The 19,226-nt window shown below is 39.5% G+C and overlaps 1 protein-coding gene across 23 annotated transcripts in view; it reads right to left on the reverse strand.

Moving 5' to 3' along the window:
- plekha5 (pleckstrin homology domain containing, family A member 5) overlaps positions 1-9,637 on the reverse strand; it is a 205,660-nt gene extending 196,023 nt beyond the window's left edge. For all 23 annotated transcript variants that reach the window (XM_067427007.1, XM_067427001.1, XM_067427005.1 and 20 more), the window contains exons 1-3: positions 9,484-9,637; positions 9,304-9,380; positions 8,658-8,715 (exon numbers count right to left, since the gene is read on the reverse strand). In XM_067427007.1, coding sequence (XP_067283108.1) covers positions 8,658-8,715; positions 9,304-9,380; positions 9,484-9,575 — 227 coding nt within the window. In that variant the 5' untranslated portion in view covers positions 9,576-9,637. The remainder of the gene's footprint in view (positions 1-8,657; positions 8,716-9,303; positions 9,381-9,483) is intronic.
- Between the last annotated feature and the right edge of the window lie 9,589 nt (positions 9,638-19,226).

A 19,226-nucleotide genomic window follows, 5' to 3' on the forward strand; every position in this document is an offset into this window, starting at 1 on the left:
TTGAAGAATATTTCTCATTCATTCGTTCCCCATTGGGATTTTTAAAAGTCTTTATTAAAGCATTATACGCCATGGACCAAACCAACAAGATATGAGGTAAATCAAATATAACATAGAATTATAATTATTTATTAAATTAACAATGTATTAAAAAAATGAAAGCCCATGTTTAACAGAACATATAACACAGATAAAATGCTTATAAATGGTTTGGTTGTGTAGTGAAGACTATGAAGTAATCTTTTACATTTGATTACCATTTCTGTAGCCTACCTGAAAATCTAGTTTAGACCTACATGAAAAACCTGAAATGAACAGTTTTTCATTTGTATGTTTGATCTGTTGGATTTAGCTACAATGTATGTATATTTTATATACTCTATTGTGGGAAAGTGTGTCCAAACGTTTGTACTGTACTATAATATACACAAAGAACATCCGGCGATCGACATCAGACTTTTTTTACTCCGTAATATTGGTATCGGCCCCCAAAAATCCGTATCAGTCGGGCTCTTAAAAAAAAATTATAACAATGATAAATCTAACAAAAACACGCAGAAAGACTGACTCGATTACAGTTCCTTTGGCAAAAAAACATAAATTCCAGATTGCTGGAGATTTCTTTGCAGAATCATGGATAATGTTAGCCTGACAAGCCAGAGCCACATCCAGATGTTTGGTCTGTAAACTCACCATAGACAGCTCAATCTGAGGGGCGGATAAACGGTTGTCTTTCAAACTCCCTCTGCACACGATAGGATAGCGCTACAACCAACCAGAGCAACGATGGTGAAGCGGAGCTCGTTGATAGATTAAACATTCGCCGTATCCGGTCGGCTAAACTCTGAACACATCTTCCCTTTTTAAGAATGACTTCAGTGCCGTTCTTTGTTCTTTTCTCAGAGAAAAGCTCCAAGTCTTCCAGAGTCGCGGTCAAAGCTGATTCGACAGACCGCCGCCGTTCGCCAGTTTCTGTGTTTACCAGAAGCACGCAAACGCAACTCGGCTGTCATCATTATGGCCCCGCCCGCCGACTCTATACACGACGTGATTGGCCCGACAAGTGTTTGGCGTTTACAGCTCAGAAGGGTATTGAGAGTTGCTAGACGACACTCGCGGTGCGTCTAGATTTCTAGGCTAGGGTAATGTAGTTTCTCACCATGAATTCTGCTGTTAAATTTTTAACAATGCAGGCTGGTGGCTTCAACAAAAGCATATACCATCATAAGACTATAAAAACTATGTAAAAATATAAAACTAATTAAAAAAATGTTTATATATATATAAATAAACTACATTGTAAGGTTATTGCAAAATATGTAAATACCAAGAGCATAGGGAGACCGACTTGATTACACTCCATGTTTGCAGTGATTCGTTGGAGTGGGTGGTGCCAGAGATATTTTGGCATGTTTTGTTTGTTTTGACTCTGATTTGTGGAATTTTCTGCACAGGATCATGGGTAATGTAGTTTTTCACTGTAAATGCTGCTGTTAAACATGATTATTTTAAAAGCAAGTTGAAATAATGTGGCCTGGCAGCTTCAACATAAGCAAATGCAATCGATTAACAACCTCATAGCTCACAGTCAGACTGTCTTTAAAGATTTATAAGTTACTGTTAAAAATCAATTTCCTTATGGAGAAAATGAATGGACTGGATTCCAACTGTTGCGCTCTATAGTGACTGCAAAGTACCATGTGATGCAAGGGGGAAGTATCGCCTTGGAAATGAAATGTGGACGCTAAACTTACATGTGAAAAGGTCAACTAATGTTTATCACTCTAGGGACACTAAACTGAACGATTAAAATCAATTCAGTCTACCACTGATCAAACAAACAGACATTCCCAATGCACCTCACTGGTTAAGCCAGTGTTGCTATGACCCGTCTAAAATCTACACAACACAAACAGATGCACACACACACACACACACAAAACTGCACCTTCGAAAGAGCACGCCACAGTTGAATAAGTGACCTTTGCAACTTTCCCCTCCTCACATCTCACCACATCACTCCATTTATTTCCCACTCAGAAATGCCCCAGAAAAAGTCAGATTGCATTTCTAAAACAAGTACATTTAAATAACATCACAAAAAAGGTTATTCCATTCAGTCAGATGCACTCTTGTTCAGAGTAACCTCTAATGCTCTCTGGAGTGCGTTTTATTTCACTGCATTCCCCCTTTAATTTGCAACACACGGCATAAGCGAGACACGGGGAGGGAGCTCATCCTCCCCCTCTTGTTGTGTTGCCCAATCTGCGGCCTGTTAGGCAGTAGGCGGAAACTAATGACCAACATGAGCGTCTTCATGAGCTGTTTATTTTGCAGCATTCCCAAGACGCAGCAACAGCTGCCAAGCAAAAGCCAAATGAGAAGCGGCCTTCAACTAGCCACCACACAACATGAACAGCCTTTCAGCAGCCTTCGCTTCACATGACAATCCAGGTGTAGATCACAGGCCGTCTCCTTCAAACACTTCCAGTGTGTCGCTGTTCCACAATTGGAGAAAGACAAAGGGTTCAGTGGTAGAGCTCCAGTAGTAAATATCCCATTTAATGTGTTCATAGTCAAATTGATTTTTAGTGAAAGTGCAAAAACCCTTCAGGATGATATACGCTTCTGTAGAAGTCAGTATGATTTCTACTTCACTAAAGACAAAGATGCAGATTTTCACCAGTTATATACATTGCCAGGACAAAAACAAACAAACACTGGATTTAAAAAGGTCAAGTATGTGATTGGATCATCATTGCATTGATCATCATTGGATTATTATGTTTCTAGCATGTTATATGTTTGGCAACAGTTCTTCTAACCCCAATTAATGGATAGATTTCATTTCAATTGCCAAAACAATTGCTGTTTGGATTTAAATATGTAAATGCTTAATAGTCTATGATTGGATCATTATTGCAGTAATTATTATATGTTTGGCAACAGTTCTTCTAACCCAAATTGATTGATTGTGTAGCTTTTCATTTCATTAATCAATCATGTAGGAAGACACATCATGTTCATATTGAACGACAAAGCCGAGATTCATCAGGCTCAAATTGTGAAAGAATTGTTGGGATCGTTCAAAAATGTTCAATATCGATAGCGGTTCCTAAATAACTTTTTTTTGTTACAAATTTAATTTTTTAGTTTTAACAATATTAATATTGCCTCAAAAAACTCAAGCGCACGCATAAAGCTTGCAGCAAAACACTGGAAAAAGTAGTGATTATTATTGTAAAATAGCAAGGAGACATTTTGATTGTTTATTACTAAACTTTTTTCGTGTTTGGCGGCAAAGATGATTTTGACTCGTCATCTCCGCAGGAGTGAGAATGCACGCCTATAGAGGGAAACGCACCTTTCACCTTTTGGATTGCATGAACCAATTTGAATAGAAAACAAATACATTGATTGTTTAAAATGCAGACATTTTAAGCTTTCTATAGGAATATGAATACGGAGCGTCTTTCTGCTCTTAAGTTTTTGGGGCGTTTTCACACCTATAGATCGTTTGTTTTGTTCCGAAACAGGGACTTAATTTGTTACAATGTTGCATTTTCTTCTTGGTTCGCTTTCACAAGACACATGCGTACAACCCAAAATGTGTTTATGCAGGTCACATGCGAGTACACCTGTCCTCTTATTGGTCAGAGTTTCCTCTGCGTCATCCATCAAGATGACTGACAGGTTCGCTCCATAAGCTTATTATGGCTTTATTTATAACTGTCGAAAAAGAGATTACACAACATTTTAAGATGAAGAGGTGCTCTTTTGGTTTTCAACTGTGCTCACTTACAGAATCAGACACTACTGCAATATTTTATAAAACACTTTTCGTTATGAATTATAATGCCATTTGGTTCGTTGGTCTATTGGGTCGGATTGCTTTCACACCTCAAGCGAACCATCCCAGAGTTAGTTTCCAAACATGCCGAGGCTACCGCGTTCAGGTGGTCTTGGAGTGATTGTTGTGGTGCGGATCACGATTGCCTTGTTCATACATGCCTAAACGAACCGACCCTAGGGAGAAAACGCACCAGGATCCAAAACAAACGCTCAGGTGTGAAAGCACCCTAAGCTATTCTGTGCACTGCCAAGTGCTTCAGATTTGTTGGGTTGCCATTCTTGGCAGCAATGATCTTGTCGCAAACATTGTATCGCACACTGTTGGCATCAAGCCCGGCTAAATGTAGCCACATCTTTTACATATATGTGGGTTGGGACGCTTACCCCCATTCTGCACACGTCTGCGACACATCACAGCTCCAACGAGGTTTTGTTCCATCCTAGTACACTGTAAAAAAAATCAGGTCTACAACTGAACATTTTCTAGTGACTGATCACATCTACATTTATCAGTTGGCCGCATTGAATTTCTGTCAATTAAATTGCATCAATTCACAGAATTTCAATTCAGCCAACTGAAAAATTTAGATGTGATCAGTCACTAGAAAATTTGCCCCCCGGGTTTGGTCATCCTCATGTGTGAGCCGCGTCTCTAGGCGTAACTGGTGTAAGCTAGTGTTTTTCCACCACAGCCAATCATGCTGCATGCTTATTTTCTCACTGACGTTGACGAGATAAACCCCTTAGGTATCGAAATCTGGTACCGAACGACAAGACACCTTTTGATACTCTATAGCAGGGTTCCTCAAATTTTGCCCTGGAGGACCAATGCACTGCAGAGTTTAGCTCCAACCCCGATCAAACAATGGTCTAATGAGCCTGAAGACGTTGATTAGCATGTTCAGGTGTGTTTGATTAGGGTTGGAGCTAAACTCTGCAAGAAAGTGGATCTTGTGGGCCAAATTTGAGTAATGGGTCCTGCACACTGTGCGATTTTTCAAAATCCTTTGCGAATGTCCCTTGTCAGACTGTACGAACATGATCGCCATGTCACACTGTAAGATCTCAGTTGACATTAATGTCAGACTGCACGATAGTTAAGGCGCGCTAAAAACGGACGCGCGCAAGAAAACTCACCCGGAGTTTTATATCATCAATGAATGACGCGTTCAGTGACAGTGAGCTGCATTACACACGGGACTGAAATGCTGGCTACAAAGAAATCTCTAGCTCTCGTTTTGGTCATAGTTTGTCTTGAAAAACTGAGATATTTGACTGTCGTCGTAGGAGAAGTCACACTGCAGGATTGCGTGCCAAATCTTCTGACACTGCCAGAATTTCGTCTGAGGTCAAATTTGATTGCAGCGCTCATTAATCGGCTGCCGGTGAACATGTCAAACTAACGACCAAAGACGTCAGATTTTAGCCGAGGATCAGAGGAATCTTTTAGGATTTGCTAAATTTGTCCCAGACGGCCAAATCGTGGCCAAAATCGCACAGTGTGCACCCGGCTTAACCCTGCTCAATAGGATCTAGGCAATTCGGTCAGTGCCTAAAAATGATCGAACTTAATACCCAGCGCTTGTTGGGAGGGAGCATGAAAAATTATTTCCACAAATGAACCCGAGTCCAGACCTTAAATTCATTGCAATTCTTTGAGATGTTCTGGAAGAGACTTTACAGATTGCTGGACTATTGCATTGCCAATACAAGATCTTAATGGAAATAAATGTTGAAGTGCAATCATTTTTGGTGCATCAGATCTTGTATTGCCAATGCAAGAGTCCAGCAGTCTGTAAAGTCTCCTTCAGCACATCACAAATACTTTCAATGCATTTAAGGTCTGGTCTCAGATTCATGCGTGGAAATGATTCTTCATGCTCCCTCCCGACCATTCCCTCATAATTTGAGCCTGATAAATCTCGGCTTTGTCATCCAATATACCCATGATGTGTCTTCCTACATGGTTGTTTAATGAAATGAAAAGCTAGACAATCAATCAATTAGGGTTAGAAGAACTGTTGCCAAACATATAATAATTACTATGATGATCCAATCATAGACTATTAAGCATTTGCATATTTAAAGCTGCAGTCCGTAACTTTTTGTGCTCTAGTGGTTAATAAACAGAACTGCACGTGTCTTGCGGAAGAACATTGCAGCCGGAGCTACTTCTCTCTGTTTATGTCTATGGCGGATCACGCAGGGACCTGGCCTGAAATAGTCCCAATAGAAACACTTATTATAAGTGTACCATAATGATTCAGGGTAAGACAAAAACACGGTTTGGAAAATGGATTCATGTTGTACATTCTCATTATATAATTTTTGTAAATCTTGAACACAAAAAAAGTTACGGAGAGCAGCTTTAAATCCAAACAGCAATTGTTTTGCCACAGGCAGTGTAAAATAATATATCCACAATTGTTAATATACAAGTATATTTTACACATACAATTAAAGATAAGTGTTTCTAGAGAGCCAATGGTGGCTTACGATGCATCTGGGAAATGCAATGGGTAGTTTTCCTCAAAGGATGTATTAATTCCTGGCAGGGGGAAAATGTGAACTGGAAAAATGGACGCTCACGGTTGCACTCTTTTGGGATTAAAAAGAGTTACGGATTCTCTGCACGCCGACCACAGCAGAGCCAGCATCCTTTGGCTAGCTGTGCTATTCCTGGGTGACACAGAAAAAGCATCCTCACACACTGCAGTGCTTTTTTAAGCAATTCTGACAATCTTGAGCCAATGGATCGAACACCACAAGCCACTTGCTGCTTCCGAGCGTCGCTCCTCCTCGAGTCTCTGAGCGACTTTGTGCCAGTGTAATGAATGACTCCATATCACTCTTAATCTCTGGCCATTTGCCGCTGCAGTAACATGAGCGAGTTCAACGCCACTGGTCACTACGTTCTTGTCCTCATATTGCAGGCAGGAAGATCCACAATCAAGCGGTCTCATTTCAAATGCGTGAGCAACACGTTTTGGACCTCCAGGTATTGTCAGCGCAGCAGTGAAGGGATCCAGGGAGTCTGTACGCTCGGTAATCCACAGAGATGATGATAAAAAAGGTGCATTCGAGCAAAAGACGATGCACATGACTCAGTCCTCGGATTGAGATTGCAGTTAGATCATCGGAGGATGTCCCAGGCGTGCTCGCCTAAGAAGAGCAGACATTGATGCAGCGTCCACATGCCTCAGTGAGCCAGGAAAAGGTCCAAAAAGTGTTAGGGTGTCAATCCTGACGTGATTAGATGTATCTCGCGAGTTTTAGCACAAATCCCTGTGTTAAATCAGCCTCCAACTGCCTTAAAAAGATCCGCTCTGGACTGGGTTGGGAACAAAACTACAAAGCACACACCATGCATAGAATAGGAAGCAATTCAACAGACTATAATGGTGAAAATATTATCCGTTTGTTAACAGCTGTACGCCTATTTATTCATCTATTCATTCCAGACCGCCAAAGACAAAACAAGGGCTTTGCTTAAAGATCTTCTCACTGAAACACAATGCAAACCGTTCAAGATGCAAGTTCATTTTGATAAAGTAAAACTGCCCATTCAGATATGCCTGTTTGCATGATATGCTACTGATAATACAGTTTGGTCATACTAGGCATCGATGATGAAGAAAATAAAGTAATTGTATTACTTCTTTATATCATAGTCAAGCAATATAGAACTTCAAAAGACCACGCATATTTAAATAATACATACTGATGCATATTATAATGTCATGGCCGCAAATTAAATGTAAAAAAAAAAAAATGAAATTAACACTTATTTTGCAGTGCACACAAAAAAATGGCACAAGCAAAGGGTATTAATCTGATAATGTGAGACCCTGGAGAACAAAAGCAGTCATAGGTCGCAAAGGTATATTTGAGGCAATAGCAGATTGTATCGGTCAAAATGTACTTTCTTTATGCCAAAAATCATTAGGATATTTAGTAAAGATCATGTTCAAGACCATGAAGATATTTTGTAAAATTGATATATTTACGGTAGGAAATGTATTATTAGTAGTATTATGCATTGCTAAGGACTCCATTTGGACAACTTTAAAAGGGAATTTTCTCAATATTTTGATTTTTTTGCACCCTCAGATTCCAGATTTTCAATAGTTTTATCAATAGGCCAAATATTGTCCTATCCTAACAAACCATAAATCAACGGTCATTATTTATTCAGCTTTCAGATGATGTATAAATCTCAATAAATAACTAAAAAGACTTGTTTTGTGGGCAAATCATTGATGTGAATAATCTCAAAATAGCCAAATTTCATGCCAATAAACAATAGTCTTTAAAAAGCCACATTCGCCAATTTAAAAAAAGCTAAATATAACATATCGATCAGCTCGTGTCCAGCCAAAGATACACACCCAATCAAACACACCACGACCTGCCAAACGGAGAGCAGCACATGAAGGGCCCAACAGTTTTGTGCTAAACGTGTAGTAGACTAGAGCTGAACAAACAAGTGTTAATATGATTCACTCGCTGGAAAACCAACAAGTCGAGCCTGTTCAGCCAACAGAGCATTGAATCACACGGGCCTGTCAAGCCCTCCGTCACCCTCACGGTAATTACTCTTTTTTTTTTTTTAAACAGGGAGGGAAAGAGATTGTGTATGCCTTCAGTGTGCAAGCAGAAGCATTTCTGGAAATGCTATGGTATGAGCGTATGTGTGTGTGTGTGTGTGTGTGTGTGGGCGGCGATCTGAAATCACTGCTACTGTCAAACAAGCAGGAGAGAGCGAAATTATCCTCCTTCCGCCAGGAGCCGAACCTCCAACTCACTTGATAAAGCAACGGGCTCCTTCGAACGTATATCCTTCCTCCCATCCGGTGGGTAAATCTAAAAAAGGAGACACACAATGAGTTTTTGGATGCAAAAGGCATCTTTCTAGAGTGAGTGGCCGCAGCGGGCAGCACATCTCTCCATGATCTGCAGTGCTGTTCGATGCCCACAAGCATTGCTGTGTTCCTATTGCATCTGTACACTGCAGATCAACATGTAAATGTGGATCATTCACCTTGCATTGTGACAAAGAAACCGTGCATGCTTTCATAAAATCAAAATCATGTCAGCCTTATGGAAGTTTCAATATAGAGTGTTATAGAGTATCTCATGCATGTTGTCAAATTATCTGACAGCTGTCAATCAAAGGAATAGCGCGGGTGGGTGTGTGTGTGTGTGTGTGTGTGGAGGGGGGGGGGATGGATGACCATGCAACCGTTAAGAAATGTGAATGACTAAATGCAAGTTGTCAAATAGTCCGCGTTCAGGTGTGCTGCATGCATGCAACGCAAACGCAAACGCACTGACATTGCGCGCGTCGCGTCCTGCCACAGCTGCGGTTCTGCAGCTGCATTGATTGCATTTCTCCGCGCAGTTCTCACGCGCTGCTTTTCCCCAATGATGAAGCAGTTGAAAGCCTCTTACCTGGAGTTTTTCTGTGCCCTGTAATGACGGCTTCTCCCGTGACTGGATGCAGCCAGGTTGTGCTCTTCGCTTCTTCACTGTTGGGTGAGAAAAAAAGGGAGAGAGAAGGTGAAAAAAAACAACCGACGAGAGGCATTCGAGCCGAAACTAGTCCCAGCGTTCAACCCCGTTGTTATTTACTTGATAAAGAACACGCGTCCGTCCCGCGTCACCCCGTAACTCCATGAGGAAGGCAGGCAAGACAGCCACTCCGGGTTCAGGTCCGCCGCCATGTCTGAGCACTGAGAGCAGCGCTCGAGCTGCGCGCCTCCGACACCCGCTCGCGCGTACTCGGGATTCCTTAGCAACGGTGTCCAGGGCGCAGGCGGGAGAAGCGAGAGAGCCTCTGGGGGGCGGGGTTTAACGCGCGGACCAATGACAAGACGCTCTGGAGCGATTCATTTATTTAGTATTCAGATTGCATTCTTTATTTCTGTTTTGTGTTCCGAGAATATAATATAAATATTTGTTGTAGTATCTTATGAAAAAATATATATTATTTTAAAAATATTATTTAATTAAACATTTCTTACGTTTTTTGTTTCTTTTTAACACTACTTTCATCAAAATAAAGTTATGGTTAACAAAAAATAAATATAAATAAATAATAAATACACTATACATGCAAACAGAAATATTTGCATGTATGGTGTATAAATATTTATATAATTTGTTTATATATATATATATATATATATATATATATATATATATATATATATATATATATATAAACTGAATATATATAAACTGAATATATATAAGGCTGTCATCCAAAATAAAAGTCTGTGTTTACATAATATGTGTTTACGTAATACATAAAATGTGTGTGTGTTCTGTGTATAATTATTGTGTATATATAAAAATATATTTTTTATTGAAAGTGAAAGATCATATTTAAAAAAATTTTAATGAACTAAACTATTATTTTGTCAATTTTGACTATAAAAGCATGAAATTAACTAGGCCTATATATAAATGGCCAATAAACACAGAAATAACAAAATAATAAAATACAAAAAAAATTTCTTAATAAATAAAATAGGCTATTTATTAATATAAGTATTTAATTATAATTTGTAAAAAAAAAATATATCTATATATATATGGATTTTATGGGGGGGAAACTTAACATTTGAAGTAAATAACGTTGAAAGGAAAATATGATCTGTAACTTTTAAACGTTTCATAAATACATTCAACATTTTGATCGGGCTTTATTTTGTGGGTTAAATCAATTTTATTTATATAAAACATTTAAAAACAATACATTTTGTTTACAGAATACACACAAGTAGCCTAACACAGTCATGACATTACAATTAGCGCTGTGAGTAATCACACCAAACATAAAAGTTTGTGTACACACACACACACACACTTATTATAGATGTGATTAATCGCGATTGGTCGATTTGAAATCACTAAAACCGTACGCTCAGAATGATTAACAGCACTTTAGTTTCTTATTTCAACACATTCACAGGTTTGAATAATGTGCTGAACTCATGCAGTGCTAACCGTGCTAACCAAAACAGAGATGTTCTTACCGCTCAGTGTGTCTCCTTCAGGTCCGTCTTCAGATATGATTATTAGCAGGCAGGTCTCCTCTGACCCTCATATGAACTAACACCAGTCTTTAACCGTGTGTCCCAGACACTGAAGGACCTTCGAGTGGGTCCTGCGTCTCTAAACCAGCTACAAATCCACCCAATTAATAATCCAGTCTGTCTGAAGGGGCTTAAAACAGATTAGCGCTGGTGTCTAGAAGACTAGAGATGAGTCCGTCTGCTGCAGGTTGAGCTTTGATTATTGTACGGATAAAATATTCAACATTTTACCTGCTTAGTTATTCATTAAAGTGGATGTTTATTTTCCGTATGCAAAGGCCAGCGTGTTTCCAGGGTGTTGCTATGCAGTTGATAAGATGTTCTGAGTGGATTCTTGTATCTAGAGATGATCTGTGTTTTTTTTTTCTTCTAAATACAATCGTTCAGAAAAGCAATAGCACAACGAATCTTATGAAGTCCGTTCAAAACCCTAACCAAGTATGAGCAATAGTGATGCTCGCCAGTGTTATTTTAGTATCAAACTTACTATTACAGTAATTTATAGTATTTTTAATTTAGTTTTAATTTAATTTTACAAAGCCTAGTACCAAATCCTTCCAATACAATACACAATCTTTATAAATTTCATTCCCAATAAATCCTAATACATCTTGCCAAAACATTTTAGTAAAGGGACAATGCCAAAAAAGATGAACTACCATTTCCTCAGAGATTGGACAGAAGATTTGAGGAGAAGGTGAAGTCTGCGATGACGTCATCAAAATCTGCAATTCGTTTTAACGGAAGTGAGAGACTGTAAGTTTTGAATGCTTAGATCTCCTAAATGTGAATTTTGTCATTGTGTTGGAACACACACCAGCTTATTCATAAATTTAAGGCTAACACAGTCATACTAAAAGCTAAAAAACTTCCATTTTGATTTTTAGTAGGCCTTTGAGATAAGAACTTTACATGAGATTGGAATCAACTTTTATGTGAAAGGGCATCATGATAAGCAGACGTGAGTTGAAATGTAAGCCGGTGCACCGTCTCTCTCGGCTCGATTTCTCCTTGAGTGTGTCGCGCTCATTATTAGTCTCAGCTCGGCAGGCGTGTGGTGGGATTTGGGAAGCCAGGATCCGCGGCTGTCACCCGGTTTGAACGCCATATTTTTTTCGCTTCTGCGATCCCACCGCATCCTCCCCGGCCCGTCAAAGATACTCAAGATTATCATCAAACTTCCACAGGTTCTGCAGCTCTTCTTTCCCACAGTTATTAAAAGGGCGACGGATTCTCAAAATGAATATTGATGATGAGGCTTTCTTCTGACTGAAGCCTGTCTGAGATGAACTACGTCCCATAATGGCATCACTTTAGCTATTAGACGGCTACTAAACTCAAACTTAGTTCAGATATTCACTTTTGTTTATGTACCTGCACATATACATCCCTCACAAGTGCTGTCTTCTTAAGGAACCGATTGGTCTACTCTGCTCTGATTGGTCAGATGGCCCAGTCTGTTGTGATTGGTCTACTCTGCTCTGATTGGTCAGATGGCCCAGTCTGTTGTGATTGGTCTACTCTGCTCTGATTGGTCAGATGGCCCAGTCTGTTGTGATTGGTCTACTCTGCTCTGATTGGTCAGATGGCCCAGTCTGTTGTGATTGGTCTACCACTAATAGTGCGTGTCAAAAAACCGAACACTCATTAGCATATCTGAATTTCAGCGTGTTGGATTTACATGATTTAATAGTGTACATTAAGTCAAACAAACATAATTTTTTTAATGTGACTTCAACATTATGGAATAAATACCTTTTAAGTGACTCAAGTAGTTTCAAAGTGATTTTTATATGATCCCTATCATGATTCAGACATTTAATCTCATATATTTATTCGTTCAATTTTATATATTTTAATGTTACACAACTGAGTTATAATACTGCCCTAGCTAGATTACGATCTTTTAGCTAGCAAATAAAAAACATTAACATCTTAAATGCTCCTTCATCATGACATCTATTTGTTTTAGTCCACAGTTTAAGCAAATGCTCCACTCTTCTCCACAATGGTAACCCACTGTAATTTAAATTCTTCTTATAATTCCAACATAATTGAATATTAAACTCTATTAAACAGAATTAAGTCTCCCCCTTTCTCATCTTGCTCAAAAATACATATGTAACGAAGTTCGTTGATGGAAGGAAGGAGGCGGGAACCGGCGAACAATTAACAAACTTTTTAATTTCAGAATAAATTAACAAAACGAAAGTAAACCGCGGGCAGTCGTCCGTGAGGTGCAAAACTTTCGTTTTGTTTATTTATTCCGAAATTAAAAAGTTTGTTAATTGTTTGCCGGTCAAATACACACACATAATAAAACGTGGGCAGCCCCTCACGGACAACTGCTCGCACACACACAACAAAACATAAACAAAACATAACATAAAATCCAGGCCTGGTCCTCTCTCCTCTTCCACTGCCTTCGCTCCTCCTTTCATGCTCCCATCATTGGGCCGCGAGACGAGACCAGTGTGTCGCGCAGCTGGCACTCATTAGCACTCGTTACCGGCCCGCGCTCGCGGTCCTTCGCCCCGCTGCTTGCCACAACATACAATTACACTTTTAAATATAAAATAACAACATTTACTCTCTTTACTATTTAGCCATATGCAAAGCTTGCTGGAAACTAACAAGTCCCGCCCAGTTTCAGTTAATGCAACACAAATCATTCATGTAACACAACACAAACGGATTAAGTAAACTTAAATTTGACTTATTTAAGTGGACTGAATGCAATCAAATTAAGTTAGGACAAAATGTATGGCAATTGTGTTGCTTTAGCTCATTTTAAAGGTCCCATTCTTTGCGTGTTTTCGAAGCTTTGATTATGTTTACAGTGTGCAAAACAGTATTTTTCACACAATTTACTTATCTGTACAGCGCTGTTTTCTCTCTCCTAAAAACGGCCTGATGATTTCCTTGTTCTATGAAGTCCCTCCTTCAGAAATACGTAACGAGTTCTGATTGGGCCAGCGCTTCCCGTGTTGTGATTGGACAGCAGCTTAGCGCACTTTGCCCGGAAAGGTCCCGCCTCTTACCATAACGCGCTCAATGTTATTGCAAAAATGTCTATATTGCCTTATCAATTTGAGCCAGAATCAGACCCGGAGAATATCGAAGAGGATCGATTACAACCTGCTCAGGAAAGACTTTTGCTGGATGTTTCTGAATGGTAAGCTGTCTATTCAGGAGTTTAAACTGATCATTACACACACCAACAATCGATGGTGTCTGAATGAATTACTACACTTTTATATGCTAAGTTTTTCGGATTAGTTTCAATTACCATCTAACGTTAGTTAACAAAGCTAAACAGCGTTGCACTTTGTGTCATGAGTTACATAAACTGTTAAACGGACCGACTTAAATAATAAAATACACTTACCGGTTGTGGTCCATAAACAACGCCTTCTCCAGACAAAGAAGGAACTGCGTCATCTTTTAAGAATAAACTTTCTGCGAATCCGGCGTTAAACTGATTGAGATTGAGGAAGCAGTCCTCAGCAAAATGTGCTGCACATAGTTTCATTGATCTCTACGTACAGCGTCCGTGGGAAGGCCAAACAAAGGTGATTTGACTCCGGGATGAAAATAACAGCGTTTCAATGGCATGACGACAAACACACTCTACAAAAACAACGCTTCCTATTCTCGACCTGCGAGAGCAAAAGGACAGTGCCCCCGAATTTGCGTGTTCTTGTGGGCGGAGGGTTCGTCAACAAACGGTTCTAGTGACGTCATTAAACCTGGAAGTGCAGTGGTGTAGTCCAAACCGGCCGTTCGCTGTCGGCTTTGAAAGGGAACTTCTGTTAAATAAAATATCTCGCTTGGCATTGAACTTTGAGCTTTATAATTTTACAGGTATTATTTATGCTCTAACAGCAACATTACACACTAACTAAAGTTTGAAAGATGGAATCGCAAAGAATGGGACCTTTAGCAATTTGAACTATCTTTCTTTCTTTTTTCAGTGAAGGTTCGGAATTACTGACACCTCGTTTCAGAATCTGTTCTTTCTTTAGCGAGACAATAACTCCATTTATCTACACTTTGATCTTTGAAACTTTGCAGACCTTTTTTATACAAACAGCTCTATTAAACACTAGTCTACATGACAGGAAATATCCCAAAAAGCATAATAGGGGCACTTTAATTAAAGCATGTGCTTTGCATTTGACATGTGCTGTTTCCAGTTGGCCGTCTCATTGTTCTGAGTGTCTCACTAGAGTCTCAATGCATTAGCTCACAGTAATGAGCCATTGTGTTGATTCTTCACAATCCATTGACTAAAGCTGATGCGTGTTTCAACACTAGACAAGTAGTAAAACTGCAGAGGATCCATCTTTCCCTCTAAAAACTCATTTGTTCTGTGTCAGTTTCTGGACCCCTGATGGTATTTCCACTGCGCTCGAGTCACATCGTATTTATCACGAAAAATGGCTCCTAATAGCTACAAAACTGATGGTTTGTATTCTACACGGCACAACCATTTGTTGCATGCGTGATATGCTCTCAGAGCCTGTCTGGAAGTCAACCACTTCAGATACACAGAGATGAAATCACTACCACCTGTCAGCCGGCCCGTTATCGTGTCTCTTTACGTCTCTTCTGGGTAGAAAAGATGTTTTCACTAAAGCCTTTCTGAGCAATGAAGGATCTTTAAACTGCTCAGAAAGTTGTTTCTTCTGTCTCAAAAAACGTGAGAAGTTAATGTCTGCCTTGTGTTTTTTGTTTTGCTGTTACTAGTGTTTTTTATTATTACACAAAATTTTCACTCTAGTAAATTGTTTATTGTGTATTACAACTATTTACAAGAATGTCGAGTAGCACATTGAATGAAACATGAAATAAGGGCAGGGACAGTTCACAAACACGCTCAAAGTGTTGATAGATGGATGGATGGAAGGAACAATAGAATAATAAAGGATGGATGGATGCAAGGATGATAGACAGGTGACGGATGGATGGATGGCTGAATGGATGGATGGATGGATGGATGGATGGATGGATGGATGGATGGATGGATGGATGGATGGATGGATAGGTGAATGGAAGGATAAACAGATGAAAGAACGCTAGATGGATGGATGGATGGATGGATGGATGGATGGATGGATGGATGGATGATAGACAGGTGATGGATGGATGGATGGATAGGTGAATGGAAGGATAAACAGATGAAAGAACGCTAGATGGATGGATGGATGGATGGATGGATGGATGGAATTATAAACAGATGATAGAACGATAGATGGATGGATAGGTGAATGAATGGAGAAACAGATGGCAGAGTGCTACAAGAATTGATGGATGGATAGATAGATAGACAGATGACAGAACGATAGAACAATGGATGAATGGATGGATGGATGGGTGAATGGATTGATAAACAGATTAGACCCTTCCTATCAGAACAGGCTGCACAACTCCTGGTTCAAGCTCTTGTTCTCTCCAGACTGGACTACTGTAATGCTCTTCTGGCTGGGCTTCCAGCATGCACTATCAAACCCTTGCAGCTGATCCAGAATGCAGCGGCGAGAGTGGTCTTTAATGAGCCGAAGAGAACGCATGTTACGCCTCTCTTCATCAAACTGCACTGGTTGCCAATGGCTGCTCGCATCAAATTCAAGGCACTAGTTCTTGCCTACAAAACAACCACTGGCTCTGCACCAATATACCTAAACTCACTTGTTCAGACTTACACACCCTCCAGAAGCTTGCGTTCTGCGAGCGAGCGGCGCCTCGTGGTTCCATCCCAAAGAGGCATGAAATCGCTCTCACGGACATTTTCCTGGACCGTTCCCACCTGGTGGAATGACCTGCCGATCTCAATTCGTGCTGCCGAGTCTGTAGCCATTTTTAAAAAACATCTTAAGACACATCTTTTCCATTTGCACTTGACCAATACAGAATAGCACTTACTGATCACCACAGCAACGACCAAAAGCGCACACTCCTGGATCATAACTACGTCTCTCATCCGGATTTGTGCCTTCAGGCGGGTGTGTTAAATAGTTATCATAACTATCAAAATCCAGTGTTCTGTATATTGCGTACGTGAGTTTTTGTTGTAGATGGCTATTGCTGCGCGTTTAGCTAGAATACAAAACCAACCCATTGGGCCACTGAATCTGCATTAACGACAACAGCTGGGGCAACAGCCTTAGTCCTAATGGGTTGTTATCATAGCTATCAAAATCCAGTGTTCGGCATTTTGCATACGTGAGTTTGTGTTGATGTCTATTTAAAAAAAAAAAAAAAAAAAAAAAAAAATTGTGTACTGTGCTAATTAATTGAGATTTCTTACAGCTCTTACAGGTTGTTGGCCTTGTCTGTTTCGTTGCTTCTATTACTCTCCCCTTTTTTGTAAGTCGCTTTGGATAAAAGCGTCTGCTAAATGATTAAATGTAAATGTAAATGTAAACAGATGATAGAACAATAAAACGGATGGATGGATGGACAGATGATAAAACAATGGACGGACGGATGGATTATAAAGCTAAAGAATGATGGACGGATGGATGGACAGGGAATAGAACACTGGATGGATGGCTGATGGATGAATGCTTGACCAATCACAACACACTGCACCAGGCGACCAATCAGAGCACATTGTGCTTTTTAGAAGGCGGAGCTTCATTGAGACAGGAACTAAACAGAGCGTTACTGACAGACTGGGAAGAGAGGAGACGCAACAATGGAGAATATGAGGGAAAAAATCAACACTCAAGCAGGACAACCTGCTCTAGTAGAGCCTAAAAACAACATCAGGTGCATAATAGATCCCCATTAAGAGTTTAGTTTGACAACAGGTGCCAAAACTAACAAACTTACACTAAAAAAAAAGTGATAGAAACCGAATATCATAGAAGGGAGAGCATCTGTGAAGGTTATTCCAGGTTTCCATGGTTCATCAAGAACAGAGAAAACAGCGCTATTGTAGTTAAATAGCACACTTTACTCTAATCGATCCTGTCTGGCTTCAGCTCCCGCGTCCACGATGAGCGGGACAAATGAGCAAACAAACAGCTCTGCTAAAGTAGCTTTGCTCTTTTTGTGTTGCTTTAATGCCCTTAACTCACTAACAACAAACCCATTCATTCAGATATGTTGCATTTAAATTATAATAAGCTTCTTATTTATTAATTCAAACACATTTCTTATCTAAACTGGATTAAAAGTGATAAATAAATAAATGAATAAATAAAATATGCATATAGGGATCTGATATATAATTTATTAGTAGTGTAAAATTATGCAAAAATGATAAAATAGTCTCAGTAGTGGTCTCAAACTTTTGGACCCCCTCTGTACAGCTATTTATAACTAAAAGTACTCAAAAGTTGTCTCGTCTCACTGCAGTATGACTGTTGCTCCACTGAATTATTCCGTCTTATTGCTTTCTGAAAGATTTTTTGCGACCAATCATAAAATATTCAGAGCTGTTAGCCTCTGACAAGTTACACACAATTTGCATCAAGCGTTTACCGAGATGTCTGTAAACTTCAGGGCGGGCTCGTCCGCTAACTCAAACAAACAAACATGGCAGGCTGGTTAATATTTACTTTCTCCAGCCTGATTAAATGTTATTTTATTTAATTAATCATTTTTTGTTTATGCATGCTAGCCTTATATATGCTCTCGACCCATCAGGTCTTGTTTTCCAGGAGTCCGTCCGTCTCTCCTGCCACGTGTTCATATTCTAGGGCTGTTTTGGCACAAGAGACTAACTTCAGATATTGACATTGCATCAGCACCGGCTTTAACGAGCCAAAATAAATTGGCAAGTAAATAAATAAATGTCAAAATATATAACTCACGAAACGTTTTGCAACGACTTTGCTACTGGGTCAATTCAAAGAAGATTATTTATTTATTTATTTAATTGATGATGATGGATGGATGGATGGATGGATGGATGGATGGATGGATGGATGGATGGATGGATGGATGGATGGATGGATGGATGGATGGACAGGATGGGTGGATGGACATAGATAGATAGATAGATAGATAGATAGATAGATAGATAGATAGATAGATAGATAGATAGATAGATAGATAGATAGATAGATAGATAGATAGATAGATAGATAGATAGAGGATGGATGGATGGATGGATGGATGGATGGATGGATGGATGGATGGATGGATGGATGGATGGATGGATGGATGGACACGATAGATAGATAGATAGATAGATAGATAGATAGATAGATAGATAGATAGATAGATAGATAGATAGATAGATAGATAGATAGATAGATAGAT

This window comes from Pseudorasbora parva, chromosome 20, assembly GCF_024679245.1.
Source record: "Pseudorasbora parva isolate DD20220531a chromosome 20, ASM2467924v1, whole genome shotgun sequence".
Taxonomy (NCBI): domain Eukaryota; kingdom Metazoa; phylum Chordata; class Actinopteri; order Cypriniformes; family Gobionidae; genus Pseudorasbora; species Pseudorasbora parva.